Source organism: Pleurodeles waltl, chromosome 2_2, assembly GCF_031143425.1.
Source record: "Pleurodeles waltl isolate 20211129_DDA chromosome 2_2, aPleWal1.hap1.20221129, whole genome shotgun sequence".
Lineage (NCBI taxonomy): Eukaryota > Metazoa > Chordata > Amphibia > Caudata > Salamandridae > Pleurodeles > Pleurodeles waltl.
In genome coordinates this window covers 195,135,522-195,161,983 of record NC_090439.1, presented here as the reverse complement: position 1 = coordinate 195,161,983, position 26,462 = coordinate 195,135,522, and the positions used below count along the sequence as shown (strand labels likewise).

General features: G+C 46.6%; 1 protein-coding gene across 2 annotated transcripts in view; it reads right to left on the bottom strand.

The window, feature by feature from the left end:
* Positions 1-26,462, bottom strand: part of TEX10 (testis expressed 10) — a 646,375-nt gene that overhangs the window by 350,345 nt on the left and 269,568 nt on the right. For both annotated transcript variants that reach the window (XM_069219626.1, XM_069219625.1), the window contains exon 8: positions 579-756. In XM_069219626.1, the coding sequence (XP_069075727.1) occupies positions 579-756 (178 nt within the window). The remainder of the gene's footprint in view (positions 1-578; positions 757-26,462) is intronic.

The window sequence follows — 26,462 nt, the reverse complement described above, 5'->3', positions numbered from 1 at the left end:
GAGGTTGAAAGCAAACAATATAGGAAAAATGGGCCATGTCCCAGAAAAATGCCAAAACTGTGTTAAAAATGTGTTTTTCTGATTAAAGTCAGCCTGTTCCTGAAAGCTGAGAAGAAGGTAATTTTAGCACTGCAAACCCTTTGTTGATGCCATTGCATGGAAAAGAACAGGCACTTTATTCTGCAGCACTTTTTCGTTATTTTTCCCCCCTAAAACCCAACATTTAGCTGTATTTTGGATAATATCTCGCCCCCCCTTTCCAAATGAATCCACTACCTTGGGTAAGTTTAGAATCTCCATGATATTGGGGGGGGAAAAGGATGCAAATTTGGCGTGGTTAACCTTCGTGGACAAAGTTATGGGGTCCTAAGCATGTACTACTGCAGCTGGAAAAGAAAAAGGTTAGCAGGACAGGGGAAGGTCTAGCAGCGAAGGAGTTACTACATTTAAAAAGTTTCAATGGACTCATCTGCTTAACAAAAGCTTACCTAGGGTGTTGTATTGAAACAGCTGCAAACCATGTTTACAAGGAATCTATCTAACCAATAAACCTCACGAAGTAAAACAGAACACTATACCTAGTATGCAGTATCCCGACAATGGCAGCGGCTGTACTTGATGATAGTCTCCCCATGATGCAGCAGCGATTAAGACAAGCAAGTAGATTTTTGGGCATGCATGGCAGGAAATACAAAAGCTGCACTAAACGCTTCTGTGACTCTGCTGGCAGAAGCACAAGGATGCCATCATGTGGATCTGAAACAACAAATACAGACAGATTTAACTTTTTCGACGTTATTGTGATCTGAATCAACAAGCACATGGCGTCTTTAAAAATGCATACATACAATCTTATCTCAGAGGATTAAAAATGCATTTAATTTGTGAATTTACTCATTTATCATCACAGAACACACTGTTGCCAGTGGGACACGCAGTTAAGGTAGCGTGATTTGTACAGGCTTAGTTGACGTCAGGATTCTCTTGCGGTCTTAACAGTTAAGGTCCTAGATCCTCTTTCTTAACATTAAGGGTTCAAACCCATATACCCCAACAGACGTGTGTTTGGTCTAAAAACATGGAAGGTTCAATAAAGTATCATTTAAGTTGCATATTTTCATGCATATAGTTATTTTGTATGCAACATTTTGATTGATGTTCTGCTTTTTTACAAAGTCAAAGACAGGAAGAATCTCCAAGTGGCTGGGGTTACTGCTGCTAAGCATGTTTATGTGGGGGTTCTGTTCCCTAAAGATTACGTAACATTTTCAGAGAAATCCTGACAGTGCTATAAAAACTAATCAATCAGAAGAGGAAGCTTCTGAAAAGGAACCTCGGTGAGGTTTTAGATACATCTGTTTCAATTTCTAAAGGCTGCCAACATATTTTAAAAATGTTGCCACAGATATTGCATACTCCGTGGCAACCGCTAGTTCTAAATAATTATACATGCAGGAACATGAGATTGGTGTTGGTTCAGTTCTGCAGGGTGAATTGGAATTAAAGTCCTTGGAGTACGATTTTTGCATGGAGCTAAGCAGAGGTCAAACTAAAAGTCCTTTTGAAGACATGAATGATTTGTGCATGGATGATTTTATGATGACATTTTTATTATGAGGACGACGGTGTAAATGTAGCAAAGAAAGCAAAAGTGGATAAACTATAAGAAGCAATTCTGGATGCAGAGGGTAACCGAATGATTCATCCTGGGAGATGCAACAACCTAAATCTGTGAGGTGGTTTCCGCTCCTTTCTGTAGGCAGTTATATCAGGGCCAGGATAAATATTCCTATTGATGGGGCCACTAGCGCCAAAATAAGGGCAAAGTGCCCTAGGCCAGCCATTTCTGAAAAAGCAGTTTTAACACCGGTGTCAGATAAAAAAAAAAAAAAAAAGTGATTCTTCTGAGCAGAGGTGGTAATGATACTATGAAAGGGGTGGGGAGGAAGGGGGCACACAGAGTCAGGCCTTCCTGCCAGGATAAGCTGTTGAATATCCTGGGACCTTTCTCACTAGGATTCTATGTATTGCTTAACAAGCAAAAAATTCAAGGAGACTTTGGACCCTGAGCTAATTTGTAAATGGGCCCTCCAGAGTCGCCCTTTGTTTCCTGGGAAATGCAAATGTAGGTTTATCGTTTGGGAGAAGAAAATGGCTACTACTGAGGATAGACTCTACACTGGGGAACTTGCAACTATCAGAGATTGGTTTGTCTGCACAAGGTTCTCTACTAGGGGATGAATTTGTTAGCACACCTGGTCCTTAGTAAGTAAACTTACAAGGGGACGCGTATAGGTCGACAGACCTTTTCATACGCATGGAGTATCCTAGCTCTGGTGTAACCAATGCGCATCCATAAACAATACACAACTCAATAATCAATAAGCAAAAACATTTATCATCAGTGAATAGCGTCAACATCTCATGAATAAACACAACCCAAATATACGTTTTATCAATTTTATTTCCCTATTTGTTACAATCCTAAATCATAAGGTTAATTCAAACTTTATTCAATTCACTCAAGATTAATTCATTAGTGACCACCAATAACATAACCAAATCAATACTTGAGAAAACATGCATTCTAATGCCTCAACATAAGCCAATAAAGAAGAATATGTTTACATGAATAGCAGAGTTCAGCAAATCAGTCCATCAATCATTTGTCACCATACACGTCCAAGAATAGGAACCCTACCTAACCCAGATTAGCATTGGCATGTGGGACTTCATGCGAAAACAGTGTAGAACATGAATTTAGAAAAACATCTATCTAGAAGAAAAACTAAAGCGCAGTTGGTACCTAGAAAGAAAAGGCACAAAAGTCAATCAGTCACATTGTCATATCTACCTATCCACGGTATGGACCAGCAACGAAGTCAGTCTTCGTCTTCAGGTCATCAATCGATCAGCAACGCATCAGGCTCTCAAGAGCATGAGCCCAATGACAGAATCTCGAATCTATTTTCCCCCAATATCACATCAATTTTGGAATAAGTTCTGAAGATTTTTACCTCTGTGACAGCATTATATTAAGGTTACCCAGCCTATCCTCCAAAACCTAATTGGTCAATTAGTCACCATATGTGACGCTAGCCAATAACTTTTATTTTACAAATCTATGAATTCTAAAATGTTGCCATTCTCAGGGTGTTGATTGGTTCACTGTAAGATGTCCTCATCATCCGGCTCATCAGGTATCGAAATTGTTGCATCTTCTTTTCCAGTCAGTGTCTCTATTGTTCGAGTCCTGGGAAAGTACATTTTGTCTGCTTTACACTGAATTGGTTACATGCTCTGGTCCCTCATCTCCTGTCCATCGGTTCATTGCAGAAAATTCTAGCTAAGCAATTTTTATTAACACAAGTGGTTCAGGGTCAGTTCAACACATCAGCTTTCTACATTGCAAGATTATTCAGTTTCTGCATGAGGCCTGGCAATCTAGGTCACAACTTCGGCTGAGTTAACTCTATAATATCATGCAAGACATATGTTATATAGCTCAACATAACATATTACTACATTTTTATTAGGCATTTTCAATATTTCACGCATTTTTAATAATTTTAGTATAACTCATGTAATCTGGTAACCACTCTTCGTGGGCACATTTTCAAACGTGCGCATTATTTTTCTACATTAATTGTTTCTAAATTTTATTATTATTATTCAAGATGCATAAACACATAATTTTAATTAACATCTATGCGTCAGCAAATTTATAAAACAAACTGACCGGCATGTGCAAGCTTTTTCTTCCTTGGACAAGTCCCATGCCTTATGAATGAGGGAATGCAACCAGGTTTCAGAAGGGGCTTCACGATACATAAGGGACTCCTGGGCCAGTGGCATATCAAGACACAGAAATCAGACTGGGAATCATGGAGAAGTCCGTGTACTGAGTAGGGTGGAAATCCAATGCTTGCATTTTAGCCAGGCAGAAGTCTTAGATGACCATTCAATTCCTTTGATGTGCAAGTTAATTAAAGGGATAAGGTATATGAACACCCCCAAAGCCCAGTTATTCAACTATGCAGGATGTAAATCTGGTTATAAATTTGAGTTATGGGGTGACAATGACTATCTTTTAAACACTTTCTGCTAAACCGGTGACACCGCTGTGCCTAGGAAGGTGTCAAGATGTCAGAGCTCTGAATATTTTTGAGATGAGGTTTTCTCCAGTGGATGTTCATTTTAACATTTGACGTACAAAGAATGCCTTTTCTTACTAAAATGTGCACGTTTTTAATCATATTCAAATGTGCGTGTTGTGAGGAGTCTTAAGCAGTATGTGTTTTTCACTAAAGATGTGAAGGTTTCGATCACTTAGTTAATAATGCCTCTGTGTAACCTTTGTGCTCCAGGGACATGAATTACGAGGAATACACGGGTTAAAGGAATGACATTGTCAGGGGCAAATAGAGCTCACATAGGGGCTCATTCAGCCAGGGAGCTACGGCCTTTAAAGCGTTTTGGGTAGGGGTTAATAGATTGGTCTCGATTGTCATCTTTTAAGACCTTTAATTGTAAGCCTGTAGAGCATGTAGTAAAACACGTTAACATACTTGAAAAGAATGTAATATGCCCCTCTGTCTTGTGATAAAATGAGGTTTTCCTAGCTAGTTGTGAAGGAGAATCCTGATTTTATTAAAGACAAGGAGGTGAGTAGTATTTAATTGCTATGAGGTACCCTCCGTGGAAGTGATGTTTAATGTATGTTTTGGTTGTTTCTAGCGCCAGTTTCAAATACCCCAAGCATCAACCTGAGATGGCAGGGTCTAGGATCCATGAGGGCGGCCGCTACTTGAACACGGATGGACATTTTAAGTGGAAATCAGGCAAAGACAGGAAATAGTGATGTGACTACCACTGGGATTTTTTTTTTATATATCTACTGTTCAGTATTACACACGGGTTATGAACTGTAAGCGCACATCACAAAAAGACCACCCTATTTGCACTGTGGAGTTATTTGTTTCACTGACTGTTATTTCCTTTCAGACAGCAGAGCTGTGGGAAATGTCATAGGAACTGCTGTAACAAGACTGTATAATACAACGTTGCCTCTAAAAAAAAAAAAACAAAAAAAAAAAACAGGACTCTCCTCCACAACCGGATAGGATAATCTGCAATCCTCGTTTTTATCACCCAACATGGGAAGCATTTTCCTTTCTTGCAATCAGACCCTTTCCATACACCACTCTCGCTATGCCCCTGGAGACATCATTCAATGTGCTTTTTCTTTTTTTCCAGTCAGCAGAAGAAAGCACAAATTACGTATGCACAGAGTACATAGGTTAACAATATCCATAATACAAATTCCAAAAATGTCTGCGTGGAAAAGCAGTTAGAACATATAATATCATGCAACATAATTTTCATCACTTTCAAATACAAGGATATGCAGCCAGGTAAAGTCTTAAAGCATAGGCATAATTCCTAAAACTAACCGATACATACACTTAAGAAATGTCCAGTTATTATCTAGATAATGTGCGCAGGAGTTGTTTCAGACGTAAATGGGCCAATACATGTTCAATATTACATGATCATATCTCAAGTGATATTTGTTGGGGTGGATCTGTGATACTTCAGTATTCTTAATTATTGGGATGAAAATCACTTCATTACTTCCATAGGACTATTAACTGAATTCCACAGCCTATAGTCATATAAATGACTAATATTATTGACAGCTATTTAAGTCCCATAAAAATATATTTTAACAACCTCAGAAGGATTGACTTGAAATGCATGTAGGAAGCTGGTCTGGTGAGTGGTGAATACCTTAAGTATTATCACCATATACCAGGTATCCCCTTATTAGTTAAGTGTAGGCAGTATCTAGAAGCCAGGCTCTCTAGAGGTAGCTGTGGATGAGCAGCCAAGGCTTATCCAGGAGACATGGAAAGCTCATGCAATACCGCAATACCACTTATAGTCACATAGCACTTATGCACATCAAAGAACCACACAGTGTTACAAAAATAAAGGTACTTTATTTTCATGACACATACTAAAATGCTACATCGGCAATGCTCCCATACGAGGTAAGTAAACACACTATGGTATGTACAGTAGCAATTAGAAATTGGCTTTAAAAGCAACAAAAACTGTGAAAATCAAAAGGAAATACTGATGTCTTTTGGGGGAGGGGAACCAAACCATATACTAAGAAAGCGGAATGCGAAGGTCGGGTCCCCACACCAGTAAGTGGAATCACTAAATGGGAGCTGGAGGAGCTAGGGAACCCCAAAGGTAAGTACCACAGTGCCCACCAGTGACCCAGAGGAAAGTAGTAAGTTACTGGCTCTCCCCGAACAAACCCAGAGGAATTCAGAAAAGAATATTGCAAGACCCAGACAAGATTGCAAGAAACCAAAGGTGGATCCTGGAAGACAAAGACCTAGAAAAGAAGGGGACCAGGGGCCAGATGTATGAAAAATGTTTGCACTCACAAACGGTGCGAATCGCAAAAAAACGGCCGTTTGCGAGTGCAAAAAAGTGGTCTGCGATGCATGAAAGGCATTCGCAGACCAAAAATAAGAAATCGCAAAAAATGTGATTTTTTGCATTGCGACCTGGTTTTGTGAGTCGCAATTTGCAATTCGGTATTTCCAGTAGGAAATTGTGAGGCGCAAATTGTGAGTCTCAAAATCCAAGTCGCAAAGAGATGCATCAAAAAAATCGCAAATTGCGATTTTTCGCAGAATGGCATTCTGCACATGCAAAATACCACTAACTGAAACCAGGTGGTAACCAGGTGCAACCTATATAAAGAGGCCCAGAATGCCTCAGGCTCTTTTCCACAATGGCTGCACTCTACGTCATGGCGAGGAGGATGAGGATCTTGGAAGGTTTGAGGAGCGGGAGGAGGAGACAGGAGCGCATTTTCAGAGTGCGCATTACACTTTTTAACCTGACAGAGGAGGGAATATATGAGCGGTATAGGTTGAACTCAGCCATGATACTTGATCTGATAGCTGAGCTACAACCCATACTGCAGCGCAGAACACTAAGGACTCACAGCATACCCAACCATGTGCAGGTATTATGCTCCCTCCACCTACTCGCCTCAGGGAGCTATCAAGGGGTCATAGCTTCAGCTGGAGGGGTATCACAGAGTACCCTCTCCAGATTTTTCAGTGCATTTATCAACGCCATGCTGAGAAAACTACACCAGTACATCCGATTCCCCCACACCCCACAGGAAATACAGCAGACAAAAATAGATTTTTACCAGATAGCACAGTTCCCCCACGTCCTAGGTGCCATAGAAAGAATATACAGGTGATATGCAATGCCTCCTACATCATTACTGATCTCGTGGCCAGGTACCCAGGGAGCACACATGATTCGTACATCTTTCGCCACAGCATGATTCACACAAGACTGCTAGCTGGGGAGTTTGGTGAAGGATATCTACTAGGTATTGTCCCTCTATACAATGGCGCATTGATGGCATGCTGATGTCAGATGGCCCACTTCTTATCATACCCTCTGTCCCTTCCAGGAGACAGTGCCTACGCAGCGCGCACCTACATGATGACCCCCTACCTCAATCCTGCAACACCTGCTGAATGGAGATACAATGCAGCACACAGGGCAACCTGCAATGTGGTGGAGCGCACATTTGGACTGCTGAAGAGTCGCTTCCGGTGCCTCCACAAAAGTGGAGGGGCACTACAGTACAGTCCAGAGACGACATGTAGAATAGTGGCTACTTGTGCTTTCTTGCGCAATATAGCTACCACCAGGGGCATACCTGTAGAAATATGTGATACTGAATCTGATGAGGATGATGATCCCATACCACCCTTACAACCAGCAGACAGGACCAGTGCAGCAGAGGGAAGGCAAAGGCGTGCCGACATCACACACAACCATTTCAGACGTGAGTATAAATGACACAAATCCTCTGACAACTGTACCTGTAGTGAAATAAATGTATTACCTTAAATCAGGTAATGTTCGTGTGAGGAATAACAAAAAAAAGGTTAAGTTATAAACTCAAAACAATGAAGGACCTGAGTAATGCACTATTACTTCATAGTGAAAACATAAGTCCACTGGCAGCTACAGTCATTTTTTGCGGCCACGCACACCACTCGGGTGCCCAGTTACCTCACTGGCACCTCTATTGTGCGCCTCAGTGGCAGTGCTGTGCCTGGCACTGCGCCATCTGGTGTCCAATGCTGGTACAGCTACACTGCTGAGGCTGGAACTGTCCTCAGTGTCCCTCAGTGCAAGCTCACTCGGTGTGGCTGACCTCTGTCCCATTATGTGGTCGATCACATTGGTGATCTGCACCAGTCCGTTCACAACATCCCTGCTGCTGTGTGCTGCCTCCACTTGTGCAGCCACTGCACGACGGTCAATCAGTGCAGTTGCATTTGCCACCCTGTAAGAAGAACGACAGAAGCTGCCAAACATGTTCCTAAATCTGCACTCCTGTCTACGCTGGCTCATCCTCTCATGACGCAGCTCCTGGCAGAGTTCACGGACAGCACTTGTGAGGTCTCTGGTGTCCTGTGATGCCTGCACCTGTCCCTCACGCAGCTGTTCTATGTTGGCATTGAAGGACTCAAGTTAGCGATGCAGGCCCACCATGTTGCTGTTATGTTGGAGCAAATTATTTTCTAATCCCAGGATCCTCTTGTTTTGTAGGCGCTGCTGCTGCAACATAGCAGCTTCCAGCCCACCAAATAAGGAGGGACCCTCACCTGCCTCATGCTGCTGTGCCCCGGAATTTGTTGCCATCCTGCGATGTTGTGGTCTGCTGACACCTGACCTCCTGCATCTGGCTGCACCTGCCTGTTGGTGATGGGGAAATTGGCCCTTCCTGCTGCTCATCAGAGTCTTGGCTGAGCTCTGGCAGTGGCAGTGCCCTGGGCCTGCGTCGGACAGGCGCAATGGTGAGAGACCTACTGGTGTTGGAATCAGAGGCCGGATGGGTGTCAGTCTCGCCTACCCGTGCTGATGCTGTGGCTGCTGGGCCTGGCCCACCTGCAACAACATTATGCAGCATGTCAGTTATGTTTGTTACATTTACGGTCAGACCATGGTAATAAAGGTACAGGTACTTCTCTACACTGTTTTGTGTGTGTTGTGTTCCTCTGGGTGTCACTCTACTTAAATACATTGTATGTGCTACTTTCAGCTCTGGGTTGTGGACTGCCACTCCCATAATGCATTGTTGTGCTGCTTCTAAGATGAGGACTGGACTCCTTCTCACAATGTTTAACATTACTTGCTAATTCCTAAGGGGCTTTTGTGAATACACATATGGGGTTACAAATCAATATTGCACTTACCTTGGCTGGTACTTGGTGTGCCGGAGGTGTCTATCTCTGTGACCCCTGTCACAGCTTCAGGGAGGAGTGTGGACTCGACTAGGTCCTCTAATGGGGTGGATGGTGCCTATATGGGTGGACCGCCTCCTGTGCCCCTGGCCTCCTGCAGTCACCTTGCCACCCTCTCCTTCGCACAGGACCGCAGGTCATACTACCTCTTCTTAATTTCTTCTACGGAGCGCTGTGCCACTCCAATTGTGCTGATTTTTGATTGAATATCCGCCCATAGTCTCCTTTTCTCACTCTCAGGCACCTGGAGTGAGCTTTTTCCAAAAAGGTGGTCATGGCTGCTGAGCAACTCCTCTGTCAGCACCTCAAGCTCCTGCTCGCTGAATTTTAGCTTGCGCTTTCTTTCTCCCTTCTCCTGTGCTTAGGCTGAGGTGTCCATCCTTGCTCAGGTGTGCTGCCTCCTTCAGATTGCTGCTCTGTGTGGCTGGGTTGCTCTCTCTCAGGATGCTGGTTTGGGTGTGGCACCTGAAACTGCCTGGGATGACTCATTTCCTGCTGGTGATGTCAGCAGGCTCCTCCAGGTGTGCTTTCTGGAAACTTCTCGCAATTTGTGATTTTTTACCGAATCGCAAAAAAAATTGCAATTTGCAAAAATGCAAATTGCGATTCGGTAAATGGACCTCGCAAACCACAAATAGCGATTTTTAAGAAATCGCTAATTCCGATTCGCAATTTCGTTACATGGCCAATTGCGACTCGGAAATAGCGATTTCATACATATGGCCCAAAGTCTAGTTCACGTTGGAGTGCCCAGTCATGGGAGGAGCCACTACCCACCCGTCTGTGGATGCAGGACTTGGTCGTCATGAGACGAAGACGGTCAACAATGCAGAACTGGAGCAGATGAAGAGGTCCTGGGTGATGCACTCGACGTCCCACGTCAGATGAAGGGTTACAGTCAGTCTGTGGTGTGGAAAATCCACCAACAAGCCTTGGCAAAGGCAAATGTCACAGTTGGTGCAAAAATGGAGCTGCCGGGGACCAGCAAGGTCCAAGTGTGACTCAGCCCACAAGGGGAGTCCCACTTGTTTAGGCAATGCAGAGAATCCAAAGAGGAAGCGGCTGCCCACACAGAAGACCCACAGCCAAAGAGACCAGGAGCCATAGAGAGGCCCACGCAGCACACCTGAGGAGAGGTCCCACATAGCAGGAGAAGCACGCAGAGGGCTGTGCCTCGCAGAGAAGAGTTCTGGGGCTACATGGAGCCTCAAGATCCCTTTGGAGGAGATGCCAACAAGCCTTTGCAGTTGCAAGAGATGCACTGCATGGAGGTAGTGTCCTTCATGGTGAGGTGTAGGAGGCTGGACTGGCTTGTAGTGAGTACCTAGGGGTACTTGCACCTTGCACCAGGCCCAGTTATCCCTTATTAGTGTATAGGGTGTCTAGCAGCATAGGCTGATAGATAATGGTAGCTTAGCAGAGCAGCTTAGGCTGAACTAGGAGACGTGTGAAGCTACTACAGTACCACTTAGTGTCATATGCACAATATCATAAGAAAACACAATACACAGTTATACTAAAAATAAAGGTACTTTATTTTTATGACAATATGCCAAAGTATCTCAGAGTGTACCCTCAGTGACAGGATAGGAAATATACACAAGATATATATACACAATACCAGAAATATGCAGTATAGTCTTAGAAAACAGTGCAAACAATGTATAGTTACAATAGGATGCAATGGGGACACATAGGGATAGGGGCAACACAAACCATATACTCCAAAAGTGGAATGTGAACCACGAATGGACCCCAAACCTATGTGACCTTGTAGAGGGTCGCTGGGACTATTAGAAAATAGTGAGGGTTAGAAAAATAGCCCACCCCAAGACCCTGAAAAGTGAGTGCAAAGTGCACTAAAGTTCCCCAAAGGACAAAGAAGTCGTGATAGAAGAATAAGGCAGGAAAGACACAAACCAACAGTGCAACAATGCTGGATTTCCAATCTGGGGTACCTGTGGAACAAGGGGACCAAGTCCAAAAGTCACAAGCAAGTCGGAGATGGGCAGATGCCCAGGAAATGCCAGCTGCGGGTGCAAAGAAGCTTCTACTGGACAGAAGAAGCTGCGGTTTCTGCAGGAACGCAAAGGGCTAGAGACTTCCCCTTTGGAGGACGGATCCCTCTCGCCTTGTAGAGTCGTGCAGAAGTGTTTTCCCGCCGAAAGAACGCCAACAAGCCTTGCTAGCTGCAAATCGTGCAGTAAGCGTTTTTGGATGCTGCTGTGGCCCAGGAGGGACCAGGAGGTCGCAAATTGGACCAGGAGGTAGAGGGGACGTCGAGCAAGACAAGGAGCCCTCTTAGCAGCAGGTAGCACCCGGAGAAGTGCCAGAAACAGGCACTACGAGGATGCGTGAAACGGTGCTCACCCGAAGTTACACAAAGGAGTCCCACGTCGCCGGAGACCAACTTAGAAAGTCGTGCAATGCAGGTTAGAGTGCCGTGTACCCAGGCTTGGCTGTGCACAAAGGATTTCCGCCGGAAGTGCACAGGGGCCGGAGTAGCTGCAAAAGTCGCAGTTCCCAGCAATGCAGTCTAGCGAGGTGAGGCAAGGACTTACCTCCACCAAACTTGGACTGAAGAGTCACTGGACTGTGGGAGTCACTTGGACAGAGTTGCTGGATTCGAGGGACCTCGCTCGTCGTGCTGAGAGGAGACCCAAGGGACCGGTAATGCAGCTTTTTGGTGCCTGCGGTTGCAGGGGGACGATTCCGTCGACCCACGGGAGATTTCTTCGGAGCTTCTAGTGCAGAGAGGAGGCAGACTACCCCCACAGCATGCACCACCAGGAAAACAGTCGAGAAGGCGGCAGGATCAGCGTTACAGAGTTGCAGTAGTCGTCTTAGCTACTATGTTGCAGTTTTGCAGGCTTCGAGCACGGTCAGCAGTCGATTCCTTGGCAGAAGGTGAAGAGAGAGATGCAGAGGAACTCGGATGAGCTCTTGCATTCGTTATCTAAGGAATCCCAAGAGACAGAGACCCTAAATAGCCAGAAAAGAGGGTTTGGCTACCTAGGAGAGAGGATAGGCTAGCAACACCTGAAGGAGCCTATCACAAGGAGTCTCTGACGTCACCTGGTGGCACTGGCCACTCACAGCAGTCCAGTGTGCCAGCAGCACCTCTGTTTCCAAGATGGCAGAGGTCTGGAGCACACTGGAGGAGCCCTGGGCACCTCCCAGGGGAGGTGCAGGTCAGGGGAGTGGTCACTCCCCTTTCCTTTGTCCAGTTTCACGCCAGAGCAGGGCTAAGGGGTCCCCTGAACCGGAGTAGACTGGCTTATGCAGAATTGGGCACATCTGTGCCCAAGAAAGCATTTCCAGAGGCTGGGGGAGGCTACTCCTCCCCTGCCTTCACACCATTTTCCAAAGGGAGAGGGTGTAACACCCTCTCTCAGAGGAAGTTCTTTGTTCTGTCATCCTGGGCCAGGCCTGGCTGGACCCCAGGAGGGCAGATGCCTGTCTGAGGGGTTGGCAGCAGCAGCAGCTGCAGTGAAACCCCGGGAAAGGCAGTTTGGCAGTACCAGGGTCTGTGCTACAGACCACTGGGATCATGGGATTGTGCCAACTATGCCAGGATGGTATAGAGGGGGCAATTCCATGATCATAGACATATTACATGGCCATATTCGGAGTTACCATTGTGAAGCTACATATAGGTAGTGACCTATATGTAGTGCACGCGTGTAATGGTGTCCCCGCACTCACAAAGTCCGGGGGATTGGCCCTGAACAATGTGGGGGCACCTTGGCTAGTGCCAGGGTGCCCACACACTAAGTAACTTAGCACCCAACCTTTACCAGGTAAAGGTTAGACATATAGGTGACTTATAAGTTACTTAAGTGCAGTGTAAAATGGCTGTGAAATAACGTGGACGTTATTTCACTCAGGCTGCAGTGGCAGGCCTGTGTAAGAATTGTCAGAGCTCCCTATGGGTGGCAAAAGAAATGCTGCAGCCCATAGGGATCTCCTGGAACCCCAATACCCTGGGTACCTCAGTACCATATACTAGGGAATTATAAGGGTGTTCCAGTAAGCCAATGTAAATTGGTAAAATTGGTCACTAGCCTGTCAGTGACAATTTGAAAGAAATGAGAGAGCATAACCACTGAGGTTCTGGTTAGCAGAGCCTCAGTGAGACAGTTAGTCACTACACAGGTAACACATTCAGGCACACTTATGAGCACTGGGGCCCTGGTGAACAGGGTCCCAGTGACACATACAACTAAAACAACATATATACAGTGAAAAATGGGGGTAATATGCCAGGCAAGATGGTACTTTCCTACACAACCCCCCCCCCCCAAACGAAGGACAATAAGACTAGCCATGACCTGATAAGTCTTCATTGTCTAAGTGGAAATATCTGGAGAGTCCATCTGCATTGGAGTGGCTACTCCCAGGTCTATGTTCCACTGTATAGTCCATTCCCTGTAGGGATATGGACCACCTCAACAATTTAGGATTTTCACCTTCCATTTGTTTTAGCCAAAGTAGAGGTTTGTGGTCTGTCTGAACAATGAAGTGAGTGCCAAACAGGTATGGCCTCAACTTCTTCAGAGCCCAGACCACAGCAAAGGCCTCCCTCTCAATGGCAGACCAACGCTTTTCTCTAGGGGTCAACCTCCTACTAATAAAAGCAACAGGTTGATCCTGGCCCTCAGAATTAAGTTGTGATAGGACTGCCCCTACTCCTAATTCAGATGCATCAGTTTGGACATAGAATTTTTTAGAGTAACAAGGGCTTTTCAGGACAGGTGCAGAGCACATGGCCTGCTTCAGCTCCTCAAAAGCTTTCTGACAGCTAGCTGTCCACAATACCTTTTTAGGCATCTTTTTGGATGTGAGGTCATTAAGAGGGGCTGCAATGGAGCCATAGTTCTTAATGAACCTCCTGTAATACCCAGTGAGGCCTAGGAAGGCTCTCACCTGAGTCTGAGTGGTAGGGGGAACCCAATCTATAATAGTTTGGATTTTCCCCTGTAGTGGTGCAATCTGTTCCCCACCAACAAGGTGTTCCAGATAAACCACCTTCCCCTGCCCTATCTGGCACTTTGAAGCCTGGATAGTGAGGCCTGCCTTTTGCAGGGCCTCCAAAACTTTCCATAGGTGGACCAGGTGATCATCCCAACTGGAGCTAAAGACAGATATATCGTCCAAATATGCTGCACTAAAAGCTTCCAGCCCTTGCAGGACTGTGTTCACCAACCTCTGAAAAGTGGCAGGTGCATTTTTCAATCCAAAAGGCATTACAGTGAACTGGTAATGTCCTCCAATGGTTGAAAATGCAGTTTTAGGTTTAGCATCTTCTGATAATTTGATCTGCCAATACCCTGCAGTCAAATCAAAAGTGCTTAGATGCCTACCTTCACCAAAGTTCGACAGCTGACAGAGAGGACCGAGGGGACCACTCCAGACCACCATCCGTGATGCAGGATCCACGCAGCTCAGGATGAGAGGAAAGCCACACAGCCGGTCATCGTTGCAGTTTGTGTCTGCATATGGAGGGAAGTGACTCCTTCACTCAAAGGGAGATTTCTTCTTGCTGCTTCTTGTGCAGACTGAAGACTTGCTGCCCTCTGAGAATGAACAGCTGAGGAAATGTTGCATTTGCTGGAAGAAACAATGTTTTAGATCAGAGTCGTCGCTGTAGCTGCAGATCGTACGTTCCTGTGGAGCCTAGTTTTGGTTACAGTGGCCCTGAAATCAAAGTAAATGTTGCAGAGGATTCCTGCTGGAGTCTTGCATGTTGAACCTGAAGACCTCCCCGAGAGGGAGACCCTGAATAGCCCTGGAAGGGGAACAGGTCACCTAACAGGTGACCACCTATCGGGAGGGGGCAGTCATCTACCTGACCTGGCCACTCAGATGCTTCCAGGGGGCTCTGCCCAACTTTGATTCAAGATGGCAGAATGAAGTGGCCATCTGGAGGAACTCCGGGCACCACCCCTGGGGTGGTGATGGACAGGGGAGTGGTTACTCCCCTTCCCATTGTCCAGTTTTGCACCAGAACAGGAACTGAAGGTCCCTGAACCAGTGAAGACTGGTTAATGCATAGAGGGCACCAAATGTGCCCTTCAAAGCATACCAGTGGCTTGGGGAGGCTACCCCTCCCAAGCCATGTAACCACTATTTCCAAAGGGGGAGGGTGTTACACCCCCTCTCCCAAAGGAAATCCTTTGTTCTGCCTTCCTGGGCTTGAGCTGGTCAAGTAGCAGGAGGGCAGAAACCAGTCTGAGGATGGGGGAGAGGGGGGTTGTGGGGGGGGGGGGGTCAGCAGAGTGGGCTGCCTCGAAAACCCCAGAAAGCTGGTAGGACCAATGCTAGGGGTCCTCTAAGAAGCTCCCAGAGTGCATGGAATCATACAACCAATACTGGCAACAGTTAGAGGTATGATTCCAGCATGTTTGATACCAAACATGCCCAGGTTTGGAGTTACCATTATGTAGCTGGACATAGGTAGTGACCTATGTCCAGTACATGTGTAAAATGGCATCCTCGCACTCACGGAGTGGAGGAAAATGGAGATGGAGTTCATGGGGAGCCTCTGCTCGTGCAGGGGTGCCCTCACACACAGGTACCTTCACCCTGCCCTCAGGGCAGGGAGGGCCTACCATAGGGGTGACTTACAGTGATCTGGTGTAGTGACAAGGGTGTATACACCTTTTCACGCAGGGTGCAATGGCAGGCCTGCAGACACATTTTACATGGGCTCCCACGTTTGGCATAATACATGCTACAGCCCATGGGGATCCCCTGGTGCCCCAATGCCCTGGGTACCATATACTAGGGACTTATAAGGGGACACCAATTTGCCAAATGTGGGGTGTTTGTGGTCCAAGCAACCAAGTGTAAAGGGAGACAGTGCAGTCATTAGGGTCCTGGTTAGCAAGATCCCAGTGAACACAGTCAAAACATACTGATAACAGGCAAAAAGTGGGGGTAAGCATGCCAAAAAGAGGGTACTTTCCTACATAAACCACCTCCCCCAACGTAGGACAATTAGGCTAACCTTGTCCAGATGAGTCGTATTTTTCTAAGTGGAAATATCTGGAAAGTCCATCTGCATTGGAGTGGTTACTCCCAAGTCTATGTTCCACTGTATAGTCCATTCCCTGTAGGTATATGGACCACCTCAAAAGTTTGGGATTTTCACCTATTGTTTATGTTAACCATAGAAGGAGGCTTGTGGTCTGTCTAAACAAGGAATAGAGTGGCAAACAAGTATGGCCTCAGCTTCTTAAAAGCCCAAACCTCAGCAAAGGCCTCCCTTTCTATGGCTGACCAACACTTTCCTGGGGGTCAACCTTCTGCTTATAAAAGCTACAGGTTGGTCATGGTCCTCTGTATTAAGTTGTGACAATACAGCCCCAACCCCTACCTCAGAAACATCTGTCTGAACTATGAACTGCTTGGAGTAGTTGGGGCTTCTTAAAATAGGTGCAGATCACATGGCCTGTTTCAGATCCTCAAACGCTTTTTGGCTGCCATAGTTCTTAATGAACCTCCTGTGGTACCCAGTGAGGCCTAAAAAGGCTCTTACCTGGGTCTGGGTAGTAGGGGGAGTCCAATCCGAAATGGTTTGGATCTTCCCCTGCAGTGGCTAAATCTGGCCTCCACCTACTAGCTGGTCCAGATATACAACCTTCCCCTGTCCTATCTGGCACGCAGGGGCCTTGATAGTGAGGCCTGCTTTCTGCAGAGCCTCCAAAACATTCCACAGGTGGACCAAATGACCCTCTCAGGTGGAGCTGAAGACAGCTATACCATAGAGATAAGCTGCACGATAGTCTTCCAATCCTTGGAGATCTGTATTCACCAGCCTCTGAAATGTGGCAGGTGTGTTTTTCAGCCCAAAGGGAATCACTGTGAAGTGATAGAGCCCACTAATGGTTGAAAATACTGTTTTTGGCTTTTCATCCTTTGATGATTTAATCTGCAAATAGCCAGCAGTTAAATCAAAGGTGCTTAGATACTTGGTAGTCGCTAGTGTATCTATTAGCTCATCTGCCCTAGGGATTGGATGAGCATCTGTTTTTTAACAGTGTTGAGCCCTCTATAGTCAACACAAAACCTTAGGATTAGCCCAAGGGCTGTATGAGTGCTCAGTGACTCCCGGGTCTCAACTTCAGACTTGATGCAGTCTCTGACATGGTCAGGTTGCCTGTAAATTTTACTTTTGATTGGCAAACTGTCCTGTGTGTCAATAGTGTGTTCCCACCAAGTGATTTGGCCAGGTGTCAATGAGAACAGTTCTGAGAACTGCTCTAGGAGATTGCTGTGACTCAGAGACAGTCAAGCAAGGACTACCCCATCAACTGAGCCATCGGCTGCAGTGTGGGAGAAGAGGTCAGGGAGAGGGTCACTTTCCTCTTCCTGTCCCTCACCAGTGCCCATGAGCAGAGTCATTTCAGACCCGTCATAGAAGGGTTTTTGGCGGTTCACATGAAGAACCCTGAGGAGGCTTCTGGGAGTGCCCAGGTGTACCAGATAGGTAACCTCACCCATTTTCTCCACTACTGAGTGGAGGCCACTCCACTTGTCCTCGAGTGCCCTGGAAGCCACAAGCTCCAGGACCCACTCTTTCTGTCCTGGCTGGTATACAGTCAATACCGCCTTCTGATCATGTCATTGTTTTTGCAACTCTTGGCTGGCCTGAAAGTTTTAGTGGCCTTCTATATGTGCTCAGCTGTCCTACATCTGAGTCAAAGCACATAGTCTGCTATGTCCTGCTTGAGAGGTTGCTCCCAGCCTTCTCTTACAAGAGCAAGAGGACCCCTAACAGGGTGCCCAAACAGAAGCTCAAATGGGCTATAACCCACACCCTTCTGAGTGACCTCCCTATAGGCAAAGAGGAGGCATGGCAATAGGACATCTCATCTCCTTCTGAGCTTTTCAGAGAGTCCCATGATCATAGCTTTGAGAGTTTTGTTGAACCTTTCTAGAAACCATTGGTTTAGGGGTGGTAAGGGGTGGTGACCTTATGAGTAACACCACATTCCTTCCATACTGCTTTCAGGTATGCAGAACTCCTCCCTGGCACGCCACCCTGTACCCAAGAATTCAGCTGTGTCAGCTTGTAGCTCCTGTGGTGTAGGTTCTACCAAGGGAGTGATTTCTTCCTCCTCTGGGGCTGAATCCTCACTGGAAGTTGGAGAAGGGGGCACTTTCTTGCCCTTTCTACTCTTGGGAAGATCTTGGGACATTGTCCCAGGCTCCTAGATTCCCTGATCTCTCTGCTTTTTGCCCTGTGGTCTTGTAAGGCAAAAATATGCCCTGAGATGCCAGCACTGCTGCATGGGGTTCCAACTCCACTTAAGCCCATGATGAAGTCTCTAAGTTGCTCCCTAGGAGATACTCTACAGGTAGGTCTGTGGACACTACAACTTTTTTAGGACCAGCTGAAATCACTGCCATGGGGTGGCACACAGTGTTATGAGCATCAGGCACTTGGTTCTGGTGACCAAGCAGGTGTTGCTCAGGAGACACCAGTTTTTCAGTCACCATGGCAACACTGGCACCTGTGTTCCTGTAGGCCTCAGCCTGAACACCATTTCTCAGAGGATGTAATTACCCCTGTTAAGGGGACAGGCAGCAAGGGTGGCAAGGTCAATGCCCCCATCAGAGACTAACTGTAGGAAAGTGCCCTTGTTGGCATGGTTACCCCCCCCAAAACACTTTTTACGTAATACTGATGCCAACTTTGATTAAGAGTGTGCTGGGATCCTGCTAACCAAGCCCCAGCACCAGAGTTATTTCCCAAAATCTGTACCTTTGTTTCCACAATTGGCTCACCCAGGGCACACAGTTAAGTCACTTGTAAAAGGTACAATGGTACCAAGGACCCTGTGGCCATTGAAGGTCCCCAAGAGCTGTATTATGCCACCCTTAAGGACCCCTCACCAAGCACATGCACACTGCCCTTGCAGCTTGTGTGTGCTGGCGGGGATAAAAAGGCAAAATCGACATGGCACCCCTCTCAGGATGCAATGACCACAAGCCACTGCCTGTGGTATAGTTAAGTCCCCCCTCTAGCAGACCTTACAGCCCTAAGGCAGGGTGCACTTTACCACAGGTGAGGGCATAGCTGCACGAGCATTATGTCCCTACAGTGTTTAAGTCCATTCTTAGACATTGTAAGTGCAGTGTAGACATATTGAGTATATAGTCTAGGAGACTGTCATTACGAACTCCAAAGCTCCATAATGGCTTCACTGAATACTGGGAAGTTTGATATCAAACTTCTCAGCACAATAAACCCACACTGATGCCAGTGTGGGATTTATTGAAAAATGCACCGGGGGCACCTTAGAGATGCCACCTGTATGTTAGCCAAACTGCTAATGCAGGACTGACTAGTCTGTGCCAGCCTGCCACCTCCAGATTAATTTCTGACCGCTTGGGGTGAGAGCCTTTGTGCTCTCTGTGGCAACAAAAAAGCCTGTCCTGGGTGGAGGTGCTTCAAATCTCCCCCCTGCAGGAACCGTAACAACTGGTGGTGAGCCACAAAGGCTCAAGCCTCTTGTTACGATGAGAAGGCTATAAAGAGTTGCTTAGTTTTCCTAAACTCTTTGGTTGAATCAATGTAAAACAGGAGTGCTTTTTCAACATCTAAGTTATGGAGAGCTCTCTCTGAAACAGTCAGGTAGCGTAAAGAAGACCAGTAGCTCAATGGACTGGTTTATATGGAATTGTGAGACCACTTTAGGAAGGAACTTTCGGTTAGTGCGAAGGACTACCTTGTCTCTATGAATTTAGAACAAAGATTCTTCCAAGGTTAGTGCCTTCAGTTCAGTAATACGCCTGAGTGATGTGATGGCAACTAAGAAAGATACCTTCCAAGAAAGGTATTGAAGAGGACATGAATGACGTGACTCAAAAGGAAGGCCCATGACCCTGGTGAGCACAATGTTAAAGTTCCAGGATGGTGGAGTGGGTACCATGGGTGGAATTACCCTTTTAAGGCCTTACATGAAAGCCTTAATGACTAGGATTCTGAACAACGAAATATGCTGCCTGTTCTGTAGACATGCAGCTATAGCCGTAAGATGTAGGTGAATGAAGTATAAGCTAGATTTGCTTTCTTTAAGTGAAACAAACAACATGATCTCTTGAACAATATCTTTCATAGGGTCAATAGGTTTGGGTTGACAGCAGCAAACAAAATATTCCCATTTTGCAGCATGCCATGCTCTAGTTGTGGGTCGAAGGGCTTCCCTAAGAATGTCCATACATTCCACAGGCAATCCTACCTAACCAAACTCTATGGCCTGAGGAGGCATATTGCAAGGTTGAGTGACTTGGGATCTGGATGTCTGATTTGCTCTTGAGTAAGAAGGTCCATCCTGTTGGGGAGCTTCTCTTGGGGGACTAATGAGAGGTCTAGCAGTGTGTGGTGAACCATGGCTGAAGTGCCCATGTGGAAGCTACAAGGATCATGGTGAGAGATGTTAGCCTGATTCTCCGAACCAGAAATTGAATGAGAGGGTGGAAAAGTGTAAGCAAATATCCCCGATCACTTTATCCATACAGCATTGCCCCTGGATAGAGAGTGTGGATACCTGGAGGCGAAGCTTGGGCATTTTGCGTTTTCTGCTGCGGTGAAAAGATCTATCTGATGAGTTCCCAACTAGGCAAAGAATGATTTAAGGACTTGAGTGGAGTTCCTTCTTGTGGACTTGTTGTTGCATCCTGCTGAGGCAGTCTGCAAAGTCGTTGTCTGTCCCTAGGAGATACTCTGTCACTAGATGGATATGGTGGTGGAGGACCCGGCTCCATATTGTCCGAGAGAGTTGTGACAATTGGGACGACTGTGTCTCCCCTCCCCCCCTTTGGTTTCTGAAGATAATACATGGCTGTCATGTTAACCGTGTGGACTAAAACAACCTTGTGAGATAGGTGATGAAGAAATGCTTTCAGGGCTGGAAACACTGCCTGAAGCTCGAAGTAAATGATTCCTAGGAATTGGTGACTGAGATCCTAGAGACCCTCTACTGTGAGGTCTTGAAGGTGATTGCCGCAACCAGTCAGTGATGCATCTGTGGTCAGAATGACCTGAGGCACAGGGTCCAGAAAAGGTCACCCTTTCAACACGTTGGTGGTGTTCCACCATTGCAGAGCGTGTTGAGTATGGTGGTCTCACAACTTTACGCCTTCCAGGTGACCCAGTGACTGAGACCGCTGACGAGATAGACAATGCTGTAGGGGATGCATGTGTAGGCTGGCATGGGGAACGATGGCAATGCAAGATGCCATCATCCCCAATAGTTGCATAATGCTCCTGACTGTGTACGTATGATTCTCCTGAAACTGAGGAAGAAGAGACTGAAATCTCTGAACATGGGCTGGGTTGGGGTATGCTAACCCTAACTCTGCATTGAGAATGCCTCTTAGATAAGGTTACACCAGAAAATGTTGAAAGTGGGACATAGAGAAGCTCAGAGTGAAAGCCAGTGTGTGAAGGATATCCACAGTCAACTGTGTGTGATAGTGGCACTGTTGTAAGATGCCAGCTTTGAGGAGTCAGTCGTCGAGGAAGGGAAACATGTGAATGTTCTGCCTTCTGAGGTGTGTGGCAACCACTGCTAAACAGTTTGTGAAGACTCTGGGAGCGGTACTGAACTTGAAAGGAAGAAACTTGAACTGGTAATGTTTGCTTGCAATACGGAACCTTAGGTATTTTTGGTATGCAGGGTGTATGGGAATATGAAAGTAAGCGTCCTTTAGGTCAAGGGCTGTCAAAGTTGCCTTGCTGTTGAAGTGGAATAACATCTTTAAGAGTAACCATGTGAAAGTGTTTTAACAGGATGTATTTGTTTAGCGGTCTGAGGTCAAGAACATGCCTGAGAGAACCATCCTTTTTGGGAATCAAGAAGTATAAGGAGTATACTCCTGACCCTTGGTGTGGTAATAGAACAAGCTCTATGGCCCCTTTAGGAGGTAGGGATTGGATTTCTTGTTTGGAAAGGGTGAGGTGTTCTTGAGATTGCGTATGGATGTGAGGGGCAATATTGGGAGGAGAGGTAATGAGCACCAGACAATAACCATGTTGGATAATGGAAAGGACCCATTGGTCCATGGTTATATTGCCACAGTGCAAAAAAGGTTTTGCAGCCTTCCCCCGACAGGTGTGGAATGAGCGGGGGAAGTTGGAGGTAGTCACTGATTTGCAGTAGATGAAGAGCCCCAAGAGGTAGTGCTCTTACCTCGTCCCTTATTATTGTTGCCGCTAAAAAAGCCTCTGTAGACTCTATAGAAACCCCTAGAGTAGAAGACTTGAGGCTGTCTAGAGTTTGATGTAGATACCTTGGAGGATGTGGTTTTGAAAGAGACTCTAAAACTTGAGCAATGAAAAGTGGCCCTCTGTGTAGGAGAATGAAGGGCACCCATAGCCTTTGCTGTGTCAGTGTCCTTCTTGAATGTTTCAAGGGTAGTGTCCACTTGAGGCCCAAAAAGCTGTTCCTTTTCAAAGGGCATATTAAAGACCATTTGCTGAACCTCTGGTTTAAAACCAATGGAGCCAGGTGTGCCTTCGGAGGAGGACACTAGTATTAATGCTGCATGCAGCTGTGTCTGCAGCATCCAGGGCACAGCAAATTAAGATGTTCGAAATTGTCTGCCCCTCTGCAACTACTTGTTGTCCTCTTTTCAGGTACTCATCTGGTAGGAACAGGAGGAGCTCCTCCATTTCGTCCCAGTGAGCCTTGTCGTGTCTGGACAACTATGCATGCAAGTTGGCGATGAACAAGTTACTTACCTTCGGTAACGCCTTTTCTGATGGATACACTAGCTACCTGTGGATTCCTCACCTAATGAATTTTCCCCATGCAGCAGCATCTAACGGAAATTTTCTTCTAGCTCTGCACGTCTACGATGACACCAGCACTGCCACCTCTGAGCAGCAGTCACCGCCGGCGGACAGTGTGTAGTCCATGGGCTGTTGTGCGTCCTGGCCCCTGCAAAGCATGTAGGTCTGACACCCAGGTGAGAGACTGTGACCTTGCACTCCCCAAGATCTGCATCACAGGGCACAATGCCCCCTCCAGAACAAGTGGAAGGAGCCATCCACTCACCCCATCCTTCCCAGGATGAAGCACACTAGGCACAAGGCCCCCTCCAGAACCAGTGGAAGAAGCCATCCACTCACCCTATCCTTCGCAATTGCCCGACTCCCACGCGACGCTGTCTGACATCATCCAGGCAATAAGAGGTCCTCGTCGGTGTGCAGACGTCAGTTACCACCTGTAGGAAGTTGGCTCTGTATATACTATTTCAAAGTAAGAAATAGTGTACACAGAGTCCAAGGGTTCCCCTTAGAGGTAAGAGAGTGGCAAAAGTAGATAATTCTAATGCTCTATTTTGTGGTAGAGTGGTCGAGCAGTAGACTTATCAGCGGGTAGTGTTAAGCAGTTGTTGTACACACACAGGCAATAAATGAGGAACACACACTCAAAGACTTACTCCAGGCCAATAGGTTTTTATACTGAAAAATATATTTTCTTAGTTTATTTTAAGAACCACAAGTTCAAGATTTACAATTAATACTTTAAATGTAAGGTACTTCACTTAGATACTTTAGGAACTTTGAATGAAAGCAATATCACATACAGTCTTTGTAAAAATGGTAATAAGCTATTTTCAAAGTGGACACAGTGCAAAAATCAACAGTTCCTGGGGGAGGTATGTAAAGGTTAGTTTTGGAGGTAAGTAAAATACTTACAAGTCTCAGGTTTGGGGCATAGGCAGCCCACCGTTGGGGATTCAAGGCAACCCCAAAGTTACCACACCAACAGCTCAGGGCCGGTCAGGTGCAGAGGTCAAAGAGGTGCCCAAAACACATAGGCGCCTATGGAGAACAGGGGTGCTCCAGTTCTAGTCTGCCAGTAGGTAAGTACCTGCGTCCTCGGGGGCAGACCAGGGGGGTTTTGTAGAGCACCAGGGGGGACACAAGAAGGCACAAAAAGTACACCCTCTGCATCACAGGGGCGGCCGGGTGCAGTGAGCAAAGCAGGCGTCGGGTTTTAGATTCACTCTTGCAGGCAGGCACGGGGGGGCTTCTCGGGACAGCCACCACCTGGGTTAGGCAGAGGGTCACCTGGGGGTCACTCTTGCACTGAAGTTCGGTTCCTTCAGGTCCTTGGGGCTGCGGGTGCAGTGTTGTTTCGAGGCGTCGGGTCCCGTGTTACAGGCAGTCATGGTCAGGGGGAGCCTCTGGATTCTCTCTTCTGGTGTCGCTGTGGGGGCTCAGGGGGGTCGTCTCTGGTTACTCACGGGCTCGCAGTCGCCAGCGAGTCCTCCCTGAGGTGTTGGTTTTCTGCAGGTCGAGCCGGGGGCGTCGGGTGCAGAGTGTGAAGTCTCACGCTTCCGTCGGGAAACGTGAAGTCTTTGGAAGTTGCTTCTTTGTTGCAAAGAAGTTGCAGGTTTTGAACAGGGCCGCTGTTCACATGAGTTTCTTGGTCCTGTAGTGCAGGGCAGTTCTCTGAGGCTTCCCTGTCGGAATGCGTCGCTGGAGCAGGTTTTCGAAGTTGGAGACAGGCAGGTAGGGCTGGGGCCAAAGCAATTGTCATCTTCCTCCTTCTCTGCAAGCTTGTAGGTCAGCAGTCCTTCTTGTTTCTTCAGGTTGCAGGAATCTGGTTTCCTAGGTTCTGGGGTGCCCCTAAATACTTAATTTAGGGGTGTGTTTAGGTCTGGGAGGGCAGGAGCAAATGGCTACTGTCCTTGAGGGTGGCTACACCCTGTTTGTGCCTCCTTCCTGTGGGGAGGGGGGCACATCCCTAATCCTATTGGGGGAATCCTCCAAAACCAAGATGGAGGATTTCTAAAGGCAGGGGTCACCTCAGCTCAGGGCACCTTAGGGGCTGTCCTGACTCGTGGGTGACTCCTCCTTGTTTTTCTCATTATCACCCCTGAGCTTGCCTCCAAAAGTGGGGGCTGTGTCCAGGGGGCGGGCATCTCCACTAGCTGGAGTGCCCTGGGGCACTGTAACATGAAGCTTGAGCCGTTGAGGCTCACTGCTAGGTGTTACAGTTCCTGCAGGGGGGAGGTGTTAAGCATCTCCACCCAGTGCAGGCTTTGTTTCTGGCCTCAGAGAGCATAAAGGCTCTCACCCCAGGGGGTCAGAAACTCGTCTTTCAGCAGCAGGCTGGCACAGACCAGTCAGTCCTGCACTGGAGGATTGGGTAAAATACAGGGGGCATCTCTAAGAGGCCCTCTGTGTGCATTGTTTAATAAATCCAACATTGGCATCAGTGAGGGTTTATTATTCTGAGAAGTTTGATACCAAACTTCCCAGTATTCAAGGTAGCCATTATGGAGCTGTGGAGTTAGTTTTTGACAAACTCCCAGACCATATACTTAATATGGCCACACTGTACTTACAATGTCTAAAGATAGACTTAGACACTGTAGGGGCATATTGCTCATGCAGCTATGACCTCACCTGTGGTATAGTGCACCCTGCCTCAGGGATGTAAGGCCTGCTAGAGGGGTGATTTACCTATGCCACAGGCAGTATTTTGTGTGCATGGCACCCTGAGGGGGATGCCATGTCGACTTTGCCTTTTTCTCCCCACCAACACACACAATCTGCAATGGCAGTGTGCATGTGTTAGGTGAGGGGTCCCTTAGGGTGGCACAACATATGCTGCAGACCCTAGAGACCTTCCCTGGTCACAGGGCCCTTTGTAACATAGGTACCTTTTACAAGGGACTTTTCTGTGTGCCAATTGTGGAAACAATTATACATTTTCGGTGAAAGAGGACTGGTGCTGGGGCCTGGTTAGCAGGGTCCCAGCACACTTCTCAGTCAAGTCAGCATTAGTATCAGGCAAAAAGTGGGGGGGTAACTGCAACAGGGATCCATTTCCTTACACCACCATTTTGTATGTACCTTTGAGGCGAACAGGTGAACATTGATCCTACATATTTGACATGAACACATCAATCAAAACTTATATCCCATCATTTAATTCAACCAATAGAAAAAAAATAGAGAAGAAATATACATCATACTGTATACAGTTCCACAGTTCCACAATATCAAATATATATATATATATATATATATGTATATACACACACACACACATATATAAATATTTA